This window comes from Lissotriton helveticus, chromosome 3_1 (assembly GCF_964261635.1).
Source record: "Lissotriton helveticus chromosome 3_1, aLisHel1.1, whole genome shotgun sequence".
Taxonomy (NCBI): domain Eukaryota; kingdom Metazoa; phylum Chordata; class Amphibia; order Caudata; family Salamandridae; genus Lissotriton; species Lissotriton helveticus.
The window spans coordinates 1,404,567,789-1,404,583,900 of NC_136061.1; the positions used below are offsets into that span (position 1 = coordinate 1,404,567,789).

The 16,112-nt window shown below is 49.8% G+C and overlaps 1 protein-coding gene across 1 annotated transcript in view; it reads right to left on the reverse strand.

Annotated features, from left to right (window-relative positions):
• The window catches only part of MUC13 (mucin 13, cell surface associated), a 774,931-nt gene that overhangs the window by 109,856 nt on the left and 648,963 nt on the right, over positions 1-16,112 (reverse strand). Inside the window, exon 10 of the mRNA XM_078682060.1 lies at positions 3,541-3,675. Within this exon, the coding sequence (XP_078538186.1) occupies positions 3,541-3,675 (135 nt within the window). The remainder of the gene's footprint in view (positions 1-3,540; positions 3,676-16,112) is intronic.

Here is a 16,112-nt window from a genome sequence, read left to right on the forward strand (position 1 = left end):
TCAGAGTTGATTTATTGTCTAATATGTCCCAGTGGGCTGCAATATATTGGCAGCACTATCAATCCAGTTAAACTTTGCATATTAGAACATATGCGTGCGATCAGTAATGTCGATGAAGCATACCCTGTCGCCAGACATTTTAATAAAGTTCATAGGCACAATAGGGACCTGTTTTTGTCTGGACTGCATACCCATACATCCTAGGGGGGGAGATCGCTTACAAAAGTTGAGACGCTTGGAGTCTCGTTATATTATTGATCTCCAAAGTAAAAGTCCATATGGTTTGAATACACATGAAGAATTAGCATCACACTTGGGCTAATATAGACTGTCTCCTTGCTCTTTAATATCTGATATCTGTTAGAATGAATTGCTCAAACGATTTGGATGTGTTGTTTCTGATCAAATATATATATGTAATTAATCTTTTTAATGATTTACGAGCTGTCATTTATGGTCATTTGGAGTTTTGATGTGCCCATCCATGGGCGAGATTGTGGTACTTTTGCTTTTAGCAAAATGATAATACTGAGCCCATTCAGGGCTACATTATTTATTGATTATTATTAATTCTTTCATCCTTTAAATAGAGTGATGTAATTGAATGAATATTGAATTTGGAACATTTGTTCGATTTCGGTTTTTGAACGTTGATTCTATTTACATGTTCAAAGATGGCGGGACTGTGCCGATTATTATGTCCCTTTTCTATGTCTATGACACTGATGACGTTGACAGCTGAAGTAATATTTAAAAATGGCCGCAGTGCATTACGTGGTGCAATGGATAAAGGCTAAGTGCCGAAACGCGTCTTGCTGGTGCCCGAAGGTTTCAATAAAATGCTGGAAACCTCCCCCTCGTGAGTGTGCTTTCTTCTTTCTTGGCGGATGTCATTACCGCGTTTCAAAAGGATTTTGGGAGCTTACATTGTGTAGCGGGTACACCCCCGCATTGATAGTACCCGCTCGTGAGTGCAACTGTCTGGTGGTTTTGGAGCGGATGATATCTATCTATCTATATATATATGTATATATATATATATATATATATATATATATATATATATATATATATATATATATTAGTGTTAACTCTAGTGTGTTAACTCCAGTTGTACTAGATCTTTATTTCCTGTTACTTTTAGATCTTTTAGATTAATGGAAGGCCTATTAAGGGTCCATAACTAGTCAAATTGTGTTGATCCATACATGGCTTTTTCAAATAAGAGTGAGATTAACAATTATTGAGTTTTTCCTTTGCCTGGAGGGTTTGTACATATAGGCCTAATTTCTGCTGATTCCAACATTGTTTATGCTTTACCCAAACTATTTTACTTGAGGAGGTAGAAAGGGTATCTTAGTAAAATCGTTTCTTTGTGCTTCCATGCAAGAAAAACTAATTTTGGTAAATTACATTTTGACTTGGAGAAATGGTATTAGTGTAGGGTTCCTGAATATCACTAATGGTATCTCCAAATCCAGTGAACTTTCATGTTCATTACCAATAGCAGAAATGAAAATTTTTGAATTTCTTGTTTCGTCGGATGTTAAATTAATTATGGCCACCATGCATGGTGGTTTCGAGTTACTTTCACCAGAAAAGTTGCTAACCTTTCACCATATAAACATTATAAGCTATTTTCAACTCATCAATTATTTTGGAAGCTTTCTTTAAATAAAATGTCATATTTCACATGTTTTCTCTATTGCTACTGGATGTATGGCTCATAATATACACTTGCGCCTTATATGCAGTTTGGAGGGACTTGAAAGTACTCCAGTTTCTGAAGTAAACTCCAACTATGGGTTAGAATTCGCATGCTGAATTTACACCCCAATTTTAACTCTAAGGAGTAGCATAGTTAGCCTGATGATTCTACTCCAAATTGAGCGTTTCCATTGGAAATGAGAGAATTTCCAATGTCCTCCAAATGAGACCTTTACTTTCTTTCTCAATATGTAATTTATGTAGCACATTTTACTTTCTATTTAATTTAATTTTTCCTTGATCCAACCAGTTATTGGTGTATGTAGAGATATATTATGACTAAGGTAGTTTATATATTTGTTCATTGTATTTTGACATTATCAACATATTCAAATTTCAATAAAGTATCTGAACATAAAAAAAGATTGCAATGTAATTTCCTATAATTGGGATACATTTTTACCGATGTCTCTTTAAAAGTCAGAGAAACATATTTACGAAAGAAGTGACGGAGCGCGGTGTTAGCCTTCGTGGCTGAACGCCACCCTCAACCACTTCTGAAACACAGGGCTGCACCACTATTTACAACAATATGGTGCAGCCCTGCGTTTCCCCCTGCGCTGGTGCTAAATTTAGGTGCCTAGTGCCAAAGCAGGGTGTCTGCAATGCAGGGGAAGATTGTTAATGTACACAGATTTTTGGGGGATCAAAGCATAAATGTCCGCACAAGTCCTAACATCCCTGTTTGTCAGATACAAAAGGTGCAAGAGGGGCTTGAGGCACAATCCCCTATACCTCCAAAAGTTGGGGAGCCAGTCGTCACCAACCGGCTTTCCCAAAACCCACAATAAGAAAAATAAAGGATGAAATTTAACACGACCATATAATATCGACTCTTCATTGGAATATATTTGCATCTTGAAAACTGTTTCATCCGTATTATTTGACTTTTAAAGTGTGCTGGGCTAACTTTGCTTATTGAAGATTGTTAATTTGCAGGAAGGTGTCCCTTTTTGGACATAAAAAATCTTTAAATGGGGTTTGGTAACTTTTATGTGTGCAAACATAGAAGTGGCAAAACGTCATTTCTTTTAATGATTGTTTTAGTGCAGGAATGGACTCCTTCCTGCACATAAACAATCAATGGTGTTTTGCTGTTTCCATGTGTGCTGCACATTGCAGCACACAAAAACAGCAAAAATGAGGAGAAATTAAACAATTCTCCTGGTTGCGCCAGGGTAAGACCAGGTTTTTCCTGGTCCTAATTTTGGCACTGCCCCATATTTACGCCACCCTTGTAAATATGCGGCAGCATCAAAATCAATGGGTGTTGCGGTGGAACGCCCAACGCAACACCCATTGGACTCCCCTTTCTCGCTATGAATATCGTGAGGTGCCTTATTTACAAGGCAGAGTTAAGCCACGATAATGTTGTCTTGTAAATAGGGTGAAGCCCCTATTGCCACCACAACGTTGTGAAAAGTGTCGTTGTGGTGGCGATAGGCACTTGTAAATATGCCCCAAAGTAGCTAGATAATAATGCTACTAGGTGCGCTGCATAATTTGTCTTCCCTTGGTCTCATAATTTAGTGAACCATGCTGCATTATTTCATACACCCCAGCAACATAATTGGCCCTCAACTGCAGCATAAGTCCAATCCACCTCAAGAAATGTTTTCTAACCGTTATGTGTAAGTGAATTGGCTGCAATATCTGTACTACATTATTAGATAAGTGTCATAACACTTTACAAAACACAATAATAAATACATAGTACGTACAATTTTAGCCACACATTGTGAAAAAGAGCATTGCAGAGAAAGTCTGAATTACCTTTGCACGTTGTCAATTCTGGAGTCTTTTTATAAAATCCATTTTTGCATGTGCAATTTACAATTGTACCACTTTGTAGTAGCTCGCAGTGTGTTGTTGCTTCATCACAATAAGAAGAGTTGCATGGATTGGATACTAAAATATAAAAGCACTTTTTTTATTATTTTTTGCAGAATAGAACATATGTCCTTAGATGTAAAAAATAGAACAATGGGGTTAGTCAAACGTTTCAGACTTCGGACCTTTTCCACACATTTTCACTCTTACCAATTATTGAATCTTCGTTTTTGGTAAAATCTGTAAGCGATTTATAGAGATCATACTGCTCGTAATTCAAAGGATATAGTGTTGCACATAAAAAAGCAAATACTTCCTATTGTATGCCATTGATGTCTGTATGCAGCAAGATGTGGTAACCAGAGATCCTTATATTTATAATGTTTACTTCTTCCTCATGGCCTTTTTCTAATTCATATTCATACCTCTCAGCCTCTCCCATCACTAGAAGAATGACGCAAGAAGTTTGTGGTAGGCGATCCAAATGAACTTAACAGAGGAAAACAATGGGGCATATTTAAAAGGGCATATCGCCACCAGAGCATCACTTTTAGCGACGTTCTGGTGGCGATATTCCCTTCTGGGTATTTACAAAGCGGCGTAAAGGCCCCTTTTCACGCTTCACTTAGCGTGGAAGGGGCATGCAATGGGTGTTGCAGTGGGCGTTCCGCCACAACACCCATTTAGAAATCAATGATGGCCTGGCAGGGATCTCTGAGCCTTTGGTGCAAACTCCAAAAGACAGAAAGGAATGTTGTATGGCACTGCTTGTTTCTCCAAGACGACATACATTTTGTTTCATATTGTAAGAAAGCTCCAAAGCAAGCGCTTTTTTAGTAAATAAAAAAAATCCCTAGTGAAGTGTGCGTAGGGTCTGTTGTTTGTTTTCCCTGTACTGGTATGTAATGAATCACAGGGCAGACCCAAATGGGAAAATCATTGAGGATCACCCCATTCTAAATAGGATGAGGAGACCGGGACTGTGGGCTCGAGGGCCAGTGCTTGACTGACTGCTGGGTCCCTGCATTCGCTCTTGGTTGCCAGCTAAGGCTGTGCCATCAGAAACTCTTTGGTTCCCCGACTCTTTCTTTTTTTTTAGTGTCAAAGTATGTTTATTGAGTTTTGTAACAGAAGAAACAGGCATGGCATGGCAATAGACAATCAGCAGGCAAGGAAGGCAAGCGAGACAGACAAACACGTCTTCTCTTAGAAGCATTAAGTAAGCAGGGTGAACATGCCCAGATGGCGAGGCGCTGCCCGGGGATCGAGAAGAGCCCCTAAGTGGAGCAGTAATCAAAAAGGCCAGCCTTAAAAAACACAAAAACCCCGCCCCCCCCCCCAACATCCAACTCAAACACCCTCCCCCCGCCCCTACCAGTACACCAGTCTTCCGTAGTGATCATATGCGTGATAATCAGTCCAAGTGTATCAGGGTGCCTGCGGTCGCTCGCGGTCCACCATGCACTCCGTGAGGCGTAGAATGCGAAGGTACTTTGGGCAAGTGATTTCATGGAATTCCCTGGAGAGTAACGCCAGGAGCGGTTGCCAAGTGGTTCGGAATGAGTCAGGCGTGTGCGTGAGCGTGGCCTGAATCCGTTCCATGCCTAACGTGAACCACAACTTATGCAGCCAGCCTGTGTGGGTGGGAGAGGTGGTGGAACCCCAGAGCGACAGGATGTGTTGGGACGCCGCCTGCATAGCGATGCCCATTTGTCTGCCGCGGGCTGATCTCAAGGGGAACATAAGCGCATTGGGGAGCCCTAGGATTGTGTAAGCAGGGAAGCGTGGGATTTCAGTGTCGAATGTGGAATCAATGTCGTCCAGGACGACCTTCCAATATTCCTGCAGGGCGGGACATTCCCACAGGAGGTGAGTCAGCGTGCCCCGGCCGCCACAGCCCCTCCAACACAGCGCGCTTCGGGTAGGGTTACCCTGGTTGAGTCTCGCTGGGGTTAAGTGCCAATAGATCACCAGTTTTATCGCCGATTCCCTAGCTTTGGTATTGCGGGTGGTGTGGGCGGCTCTGTAGTGTATGTGGTTCCATTCTAATGAGGAAAGAGTTCTCCCGAGTTCGGTTTCCCATCGTCGCTGGCCAGCAGTTTTAGCAGGGTCGGCAGCAGGGGTGAGCATCCGATAAAGGTCTGAGATAAGATGTTTATCTGAGTCTTTGGACACAAGCCATCGTTCGAACGGTGTCATTTGCCGGCCGACCAAGGGGGCAACTTCTGGGTGCAAGAGCCAGTGGCGAATTTGGAAATATTGGAACATGCGTGGCTTATCCACCCCATAGGCTTGCGAAACGTCAGCGAGAGAGAGAAACCCCTCCAGGTCAAAGAGGTGGCCGGCCGATCGGCAAGGCGTATCGCGCCATTGCAGGAAAGCTCGAGCGTCCGTGCCAGGTGGGAATGCGGGATTATCAAAGAGAGGGGTAAGTGGAGACGGGAAGGTCGTGAGGCCCCGTTTGACCGCCACCATGTCCCAGGTTGCCATAGTGGTCCGAGTAATAGGGGAGCGGAGGAGATGGCGCGGTCTGTGCTGGCGAGCAAGAAATGGTACCTTCCACAAAGAGGTCTGAGCCATTGCCCTATCCTGAAAAAGCCATCTCTTCTCTGACTCGGGTCGATACCATTCTACCAGGTATCGAATTTGCGAGGCCTGGAAATATTGCAAGAGATTCGGGATCCCAAGGCCACCCTCGTCCACGGTCCTGTGCGCAACTCGTCTATGTAGTCTGGCGCGCTTCTTCTCCCACACAAACTGGTGAATGTCGTGCTGGAGGTCAGCTAGCATTCCCGGAGGCGGGGATATTGGGAGGGTCTGAAAGATGTACAATATCTTGGGCAGGACCGACATCTTCACTGCCGCGATCCTGCCAAGCAGGGAGAGGGGTTGCTTCGACCAGCGCGCGAAGTCGGCCCGGATCTGGGATGTTAAAGAAGAATAGTTATGATTGACCGTCGAGGTCGTGGAAGAGGTCAGGGTGATCCCCAGGTACGGAAGCCGAGCAGTGGACCGTAATTTGCAGCCGAAGGTAGGTGGCGGGCTGTTGGGAAGGGCATGGCGTCCTAGGGGTAGGATCAAGGATTTCCCCTGGTTAACTTTGAAACCGGACACCGCGCCGAATTGCTTCAGCTCCGCCAGGAACGCCGGTATGGAGCTGGACGGACGGTCCAATGCGGCGATTATGTCGTCCGCGTACAGTCCCACCACGTGGGGTTCGTTGCCGAAAGACATCCCTGCAATGTGAGGGTTGTCCCGAATTTTTTGCGCCAAGGGTTCCGCGTACAGGGCGAATAGTAGGGGCGAGAGAGGGCATCCTTGGCGGGTACCCCTCTGTATCTCGAAGGGTTCTGATTTGAGGCCACCCAACCGGACACGGGCCAAGGGACGGTGATAGCAGCTCGCGATCCAGGCCTGAAACCGGTCGCCCAGGCGGTAGCGTCGCAGCACAGCCCGCAGGTAGGTCCAGTCGACGCGGTCGAAGGCCTTCTCTGCATCGATTGCTAGTAGGGCAGAATCCGATACCTGAAAGTGAGCCTTGTCCACGAGATGCAGGAACCTTTTTGTGTTGTCGCTGCACTGGCGATTCGGGACAAAGCCCGATTGGTCCGGTTCGAGGATGCCCGGGAGGCATGGACCTAAACGAGCCGCGAGCACCCCTGTAAACAGCTTCAGATCCAGATTGAGCAGGGACATGGGGCGGAACGCGGAGCAATGCGTCGGGGGTTTACCCGGCTTAGGCAGGACCACGATATCGGCTGCCAGCATATCGGGTGGGATGGAACTCGGGCCTTCAAAGGAGTTAAACAGCCTGGCGAGGACAGGCGCCAGGACCTGGCCGAAGGACTTATAAAAGCCTGCCGAGAAGCCGTCGGGGCCCGGGGATTTAAGCGGGTGCAGGCGCGCAATAGCAGCGAGGATCTCGTCGGCACGGATAGGGGCATCTAGGGCTTCCGTGCTTGCCGGGCATAGCGGCGTGATATCAGCAGATTGCAGATATGTATCTATGTCTGCCGGTGATGTCCTGTCCGCGCTGTACAGAGAGGCGTAGAAGGACCGAAAGGTTGAAGCAATCTGTACGTCCTCCGTAACGGCGTCGCCGGCGTCGTCCAGTAGTGTCGTGATTTTGGAGCGTTGAAGCTTGGCTTTCAAGGCGCTGGCCAGAAGCCGGCCGGTACGGTTGCCCCCCACATAATATGTGTGGCGAAGGCGGAGAGCGGCAAATTCCGCTCGGTCGGTGTCGAGGCTGGCTAGTTGAGCCCGGGCGGCATTAAGCTGGCGCCAGATTCGTGGGGCGCCTGTGCGGCTGTGCGCTCTCTCCAGCTCCGCGACCTTATCGGAGAGGTCACCTCTCTTCTCTCTGCGAAGTTTAGCGTCCGCGGCCGATATGGCTATCAACTCCCCTCGGACGATAGCTTCCAAGGCCCCCCACAAAGACGACACCGATACATCAGGGGTGTCGTTGGTGGCTAAGTAATCTGATATGCATTTATGAAGCTGGTGGGCTACCGCCGGCTTCTGCAGGAGGGTTTCATTAAGCCTCCACGACCCCGGGGTGCGTGGCGACCTGGGCACGTCGAGTGACAATTCCAATGCCGCATGGTCGGAGAGGGCTGCCGGGACAATTGACGCTGCGGCGATGTGAGGAATGAGGCCTGATGATCCTAGGAAGTGGTCTATGCGCGCGTAGGTGTGGTGTACGTGTGAATAAAATGTGTACTGCGTTGTGAGGGGGTGCGTATGCCTCCAAAGGTCTGAGATGTCTCTATCATGCAGCCAGGTGACGCCTTTTTGCGAAAGTGCCCCGGTGTCCCCGTATCGGCGCCCCGATCTATCTCTGTCAGTATCCATGACGAGGTTGATGTCCCCCCCGAGTAGCATATGGGTGTGAGGAGCTTGAAGCACTTCAGAGATCGCGGAGATTAAGAAGGGCTCTTGACCTGTGTTGGGGGAATAGATGGATCCTATTGTGTATGCAGCGTCGCCTATTAGGAAGGTGTGGGCTAGGAGGCGTCCTTTGATTTCCCCTACCTTGGCCCCCACCTTGCCCTTGAAGCGCCGAGATATGAGGACAGCCACCCCGGCTTTCTTAGATGGGAGAGAGGAGAAAAATTGTTGCGGGAAGGCGCGGGAGCGCAACCGATGCCAATCTTTAGCTAAGAGGTGGGTTTCCTGTAGTAAGCAGATGTCGGCTTCAGAGTTCTCCAAGTAAGAGATGATAGCTCTACGCTTTATCGGATTGTTAAGGCCCTTGACGTTAAGAGATAGGATTTTAATCGTATCAGGCATCACCACGGCATAAGGGAGCAAGCTGGATTATGAGTGCAAGGCGCCGCGCAGCGACGGAAAACATAGGGAGCCCGTGGTGTGTGTAAAGGCCCCATGGCGTACTGGATCCCTCCCATAACTCCCTCCCTCCCTCAGCCACCCTAACCCCAACAGAGTGGACCCTCCCAACCCCCTCCAAGTATGGAACCCTTGTCCCCCAAACCCCCCTCCCCCTCCCAGAACAACCCCCCCAACAACAACTGGTAGAAGTCTCGGGCCTAGTCGTGCAGGGCACAGGTCCGCAGAAAGTCAAAGAAAGGGGTACCATGGCTGCAGCCCAATTGGCGGCTCCCCGGCCCAACCCCCAGTTAAGCTACGTGCGAGTGAAAGCGCACCCCCGACAAGGTCAAAGTTCTACTGATCGGGTGCTGTGTTATCCGCCACCTCCTGTACTGCAGCTTCACGTTCTAGGGCGACCGTGATTGGGTCCGGCTTTGGGATGGGTCTCGGCGTCCTCCTCCTGCGGACTGTCTGCCAGCCGTCTCTCGCAGGGCGAGATGGGTCCTCCTGTGACCGGGACGGAGAGGCGTCTCTGGAGTTGGAACCTTCCGGCATGTCTATCCCTAGGAGGGAGCAGGCGTCACGCAGTGATCTGAGTTGATGAAGGGAGCCGTCCCATTTGAAGATCAGGCGGAACGGGTGACCCCAAGAGTAGGGTATCTCGGCATCTCGCAGGAAGGTCGTCACGGGCCGGAAGGACTTACGCTTTTGTAAGGTGATGTTGGAAAGGTCCTGAAAGAGGGCTACAGGGTCGTCTCGAAATCTAATGGGCTGTGCTTTCCTGGCTTCTCTAAGGATGCGTTCCTTCAGAGGAAAGTCCGGGAGGAACGCCAGGATGTCCGGAGGTGGTGCAGGTGCTCTGCGTGCCATGCCTACCCTGTGAGCCCGGTCGATTCGGATTTCAAAGTCGCTCGGCTCACCCAGGATGTCCCTGAATAGGTCTTGGAGATAGCTGGTCACATTGTCTTTTTCAGCCTTCAACGGAACACCCCTGACCCGTATGTTATTCCGCCTGGAGCGGTTCTCCAAATCTTCAGAGTGCGACTGCAAATCCACCTGCTGTTCCTGAAGTCGCAGGATTTCCTGCTGGAGTCTCTCCACCTCCCCGCTGCGGGACCGATCAGCGTCCTCCAGAGAGGCAACCCGCTCACCCAGACCATCAATGTCACGACGGAGTTCGCGCTGTTCCCCGGCAATGTCCTGTTTCAAAGTCTGGAAGTCCTCTCGCAATGTGTTGAAAAGGGAGGCCAGGAATGCCTTCGTGATGGGAGCGGAGTCCTCGTCCGGTGTCTGAGGGCTCGTAGGGGGCTTCGGGGACGACTGTGGCTGGGTCTTATCTCCCTTCGCCGCTGCCTTATGCATGAGGTCCACAACATTCCGGCCACCTTTGCGAGTAGATTGTGTCATGATGTCCCAAGCGGGGTGAGGGGCTCGGCCAGCGGGCTTCGTCGGAGCCGCCGAGTGATCGCCCAGCCACCGAGGCGAGGCCAACCGTGAGGGTCAGCAGGTGATGCGAAGCCGGCCCTAGGTTATGCGAGAGGTCAAGCGCAGAGATTCAGCAGGGGGGTCCGCGGGCTGGTCCGGGGACCGCTGTCCGTCGCGAGGGAGTCGCAGGGGCGGCGCTCAGAGTGCGTAGTAGCCAGAAAGAGATTGATGGTAGGAGTAACTAGAGTGTCCGGGTTAGGGCAATGCACCAAGCGGGGTTATATGTGGCCGGTGGAGGAGCAGTGCGGGCCCAGGAGGAGCGTCTGGGCATCAGGCAGGAGAACTGAGCCCCGGCATTAGCAAGAAGAGAGTCTCGTGAGGCTCGTGAATTGGATGTCGCAGAGGGATCCACGGACTGCGCGGGGGTCCCGGTGGATGGTGGGCAGCAGGCAGCCGGTAAGCAGCTGGAGCCAACGGCCCCTCCCAACAAGTCCGCGATGTCGACCACAGCAGCCGAGGGCCACTACACAGGAACGCAGGGTCCGGGGGAGGGGAAGGCTGGTAGTCCAGGTCGCAGTGCGCAGCTCACCGTATATCTCCCGTCCAGAGGGTCACTGCAGCTGGGTGGTGTCTCACGCCGTCGGAGTGCTCCTCCACCGGCAGGCCAGGGGGCGGGGAGGCCGCAGGGCGCAGGCGGCGGGCCGATGTCTCCTCGTGTGATGACCGCAGCAGATGGCGCGGTGGATGGTGGGCCCTCTGGCCGTCCAGCAGGCCCACGCCTGGCAGCTAGTGGAAGGGCCCTGCGTCACCGCCCGGTAGGCCCACGCCAGGACCTAAAGTGTTCTGAAGGCTGGTGCTGCCTCGTTGAGTGACCGCCGTGCGTGGCGCAATGGACTGCGACACTTCCGGTCGCCCAGCAGGCCCACACCGGGGCGAGGGAGGCCAGATTCCTCGTAGGTTTCGGAGAGGCCAGGGGGGAGGGGTAGGCCGCGGCACAGGCGGGTCCCCCCCGCCGGAGGTCAGAGGTGCGAGGGGGGTCCGGAGGTCCGTGGAGGGCAAGCGACCAAAGTTCCGCCCGGTTTGTAGCTCTGGGGGGGCGGCGGGGTTGAGCCTGTGTCACCGCCCTGTAGGCCCACGCCGGGGCCTAAATTTGTAGAGGCCGTTCAAGGCCCCGAGAGGGTGCAGCCGCCGGCGCAATGGACTGCGACTCTTCCGGACGCCCAGCAGGCCCACACCGGGGCGAGGGAGGTCAGATTCCTCGTGGGTTTCGGAGAGGCCAGGAGGGAGGGGTAGGCCGCAGCGCGGGTGGGTCCCCCCCGCCGGAGGTCAGAGGTGCGAGGGGGGTCCGGAGATCCTTGGAGGGCAGGCGGCCAAAGTTCCGCCCGGTTTGTAGCTCTGGGGGGCGGCGGGGTTGAGCCTGCGTCGCCGCCCTGTAGGCCCACGCCGGGGCCTAAATTTGCAGAGGGCCGTTCAAGGCCCCGAGAGGGTGCAGCCGCCGGAGCTGGAGCGGCCCCTCCGGAGGCAGCCGATGAGGTGGGGGGGGGCTGGTGAAGGCGCGCTGGGCCGGCAGCCCGTCTTCCGTGCAGGGCAAGTCCCCACAGGCCCTACAAGAAAAGGCGCGGGTGGTCACCTGCAGGCCCGCGCCGGGGCCTGGAGTCGGCGGCTGGCTGGCGGCTGGGCACAGGCCGTCCGGGGGTGGCCGGGATTACCAGTTGATCGGGCTCTCCGCCGTAGGTCGCTCAGGTCGCCTCTCTGTGCTCCGCCGTCCGCGGATGTGGAGCTTCGGTCAGCGACCGCAGCCGCCGATGCGTGGGTGTGCGGCGGAAGGGCTCTAACCTTCGTCGCCGGCGCACCGGGTTGGACAGCAACGGGAAAAGCGGGGTTTCAGCGGTCGCCGGCTCATGAAACTCGGCCAGTGGTCCCACAGGGGGGTGAGGTCGGCGTGAGCCGAATTTGGGCAGGGGCACAAGGGGGTGGCAGCCAGGAAATCGTGCGTGAGGGACACCGGGCCGGGGAGCCTCGCAATTCGCGTCCTTTCAAGCCGCCATCTTGGCCACGCCCCCCTCTTTCTTTTTTTTAAAATTGTTTTCATTGAGTTTCAAAGAGCAAGAGCAACATTCACATACTGGATGACAGCGAACATCCCCTGCCCCGCCCACCCTCTCCTTGTGATTAGGCACTCCACTGCTTTATTCCACCACTTATTAACCATGTGTCAGTGTACAAAGCTGTCAAACACCCTGCACCTCTACTGATACGTTTACATGATACACTTGTGTACTAATCGACTATTTGACTGTCATCCCGAGTCCTCGCTATCACTACTCATAGTGGTCCCATGTTGTTCGGATTGTTCTAAGTTAATTGCTACCAAGTCCCATTCGGGCCCCCTTGATAGTCCATTCTGCCTTGGAGTCTCCAGCGAACTCCACACTCTTCTGTGATCTATTTCAGCATCTCTTTCTCCCATTGTTTCATTGTCGGGGTGCCGCCCACCTCCACACTTTTTTTCTATGGTTAATCCCAGTATTCGTATTTTATCATATTGTTTATTGTTTTGTTTTAGTGAGCAATCCTAACAAGCACGTGTGCATATCACATCTTACAAGTATGTTTGTGAGACCCCCCCAGTTTTGTGGTTACGTCTCCCCAGAAACACTGTAAAATGGCACATTATATGTGCCAGTTGCCGTTCTACGTCTGGGGCATGTATGGCGTCATCTGGGTTCATTCTGTGCAGCAGCACTGGCTTGGCATTTGATCTATGTATATGCTTGCAATACATACATTTTTATTTCGTGTGGGCAACTTACAGTAATCAAAAACTGTGCACTAATGTGGGGCATATGTACAAAGAGTTAACACCGATTTAGCACACTTTTTTTACGTTATTGCAGCGATTTTTTTATCACCATATGTACATGCTGTCGCTAACCTCAGTTAGCGGCAGTTTTCCGGAGAAAACGTCCATAGAAAATATTGGCACTTCTGTTAGCTATAATAACATGCAAGGGAGGCGTTCCCGTGCAAAAACGGCCGCTAACCCCACTTTGCAATATTTACACAGGATTCCTTGAAGTTTGGAAGACCAAAAAAACTGCCTCTAACTGCAGTTAGAGGCAGTTTTTGAAGACCAGAAAATAGCTGGTCTTAAAAATGGAGATAACACTTGGGGCCTCAATTGAGCAGGTTTTGGTGCTGGAAGCAATGTTGCTGCGCTGCCCTGCGACAAAACTACAGGACAGGTATGCCCATTCCTGGGTCTCAGTCATAAAAAGTGTTGCAGCGATGCGACAAGACAGCGGTGCAACACTTTTCACTACGCCCTTCTTGCGACACCATGGATGTGCTGTATTCACTGGACAGCGCTCCATGTTCCAAGAAATGACAAGTAATAGAGACTTCTCAGCTGCACTGGTGTGCCCCTTTAAATTGCTTCGCTCCCGCTAAGAGGTAAGCTCAAACAGAGCATGGATCTCCAAGGTACTAGTAGAGGTAAATACATTAATTTGTGACTCTTGGTCGATCTGTTCCATATCATAACCAGCATCTGAATGTTCATTGGTTTGATTTATAGCACTTTCTTGGACATGTATGGGGTAGAAAACAGATGCCTAGGTGTCAACAATATGTCTAAGGTATAACACACTGGGTTCCTCCATCATGCAGGGCACTAAATATTTTAATTGCTAAAAGTTAAGAGCAGCATTCCCCCTTTCTCCCATGGGAGTTTACGTATCTCCAGTGCTATTTTCACCCTACTATATTCCCCAGTACAACAATCTCAGTAGGTCATCTAGCTTACAGAAGCACTTCCCTGTGATGAGCATGGTGATATGGGCCTTCACATAAACCACCCTCATGGGTTAGCATAGCGCTAAGCAAGATGATAATCTGACTCCATATGTTAAATCTATGAACACCCTCATTTAGTAGCCTTAAATGCTTCCCACAACACTCCTGCCGATGCTACAGAGCCTTTATTGACCTGAAAATAATCCCTTATCACAGCCCTGAATTCTTCTCTGTAAGGGGTATCCTGCAGTGCCACCACCGGGAATCGCCAGTGAGGTATATGCTGGGTGAACATCTCACCTGTAAATTCTATTAACATTGGTGCGTGATCGGACATGGTGCGATCCAAATGTTCAGCACAGCCAATGTCAGATGCATGGTCCCAGTGTACCAATGCAAAATCAACACAAGAGATGTGTTGTGTGGTGTGTCCTGTACCTCTCTTTAGAGCACCATACCTCAGTCAGGTCAAACAACTGTATTGCTTTGTTTAGGGCTAAGGATAATCTGCTCAGCTGTCTCAGTTAGATTGGTGGTGTGTCTAGATGAGTATTCAGAGAATCTACTCTTTGGAGGGTCAAACCTGACTTGGGATTCCTCATGGTGGCCAAGCTCATTGGGAGCCGCACCACACCCCAAGAGGGTAATGAAAAATCTGGAAGTTCTTAGTGATAACTCCTTATCTATGCAAGATCAAGTTAAGGCCACCTGTGGCAAATGTTTTGCCAATTTAAAACTATTAAGGAGACTTTTTAAATGGATCCCAGTCAATTGGAGGAAAACAATATTCTAGGCCTGCATAACAATTAGGTTGGATAATGGGTATGCCCTGTAGTGAGCATGGCAGATTATGTGTTTGCTCGACTTCAAGTAACGTAAAATGCAGCAGCTAAACTGACATGTAACAAAGACAGATACAGTTCTGCATTCGCTTCTCTAGCGGGGCTACATTAGTTGCCCATGCGCCACAGAGCAAATTTCAAATTACTTTGCCATGCTCAAAGAGCGCTGTATAAAATAGGCCCAGTAATTCTACAAACCAGATTGGAATTCTACATTCCCACTCGCGATCTGAGATCTCCCAATCTTGCACTGGCTAAATCAACATGGATAAAAAGAGTTAGACCCAGAGGCCACACCTTTTCTCATCTAGCGGCTTTTCAGTGGTGTAAGATATGTTTGGATCTGTGTCTTAAGGAAGAACATTTCAGATTAAAGAAGACATTTAAAAAATGGCTGTCTACAACATAGACATGAGGTTTCTGTTCCATCTAATGCCTTTACAAATGATAGCTTGTTGTATAAGCACCTTGATATCCTCCATATGGATGTTTAATGCACTTTACAAAAAACCCTAAAATAAATAAATAAAATAAACTCAATTTACAATTGAAGTCCCCCATCTGTAGTATTCTGCAGTTAGCAAAAGGGGCTGTTACAGTCATACTCTCTTTGAAAAAGTCAGGGAAATCTATTTTAGGAACCATAGGTGTTTAAGCGCAACAGTGATTCCCTGTTGAGATCCCCTACCACGCTCATAAACCTCCCGTTTGGGATCAATGAGGGTTTTGAAAGTACTACATTGGACCAAGGCTGCCATCCATATCTGTACACCTTGCGCTGATGCCAAGAAGCTAGAAGACCATGAGTGCTCAATTTGGAGTGCTTACTTGCAGTCAAATAGGTTTATTGTAACATGACTATTTGGGCCTGTTGGAGCTTTACGTAGGACCAAAATATTTTTCTTGTTATGGGGTTTTAATGACATTTAAATTCTACAATAGTACCTTTACCCCAGCCTGGATAATGGTGTGTTATATTCAGATGCCTGGTAATTTCCGGTGCGTTACCTCCTGTCTGCTTTGGTTGTGAGTGCCCTATCCTTCATGTTCCCAACATAACCGGTGTGAAACCCTCCCCAACTCGGTCTAGACACTCAGTACCTATTGTACCTACCCCACCTCGTA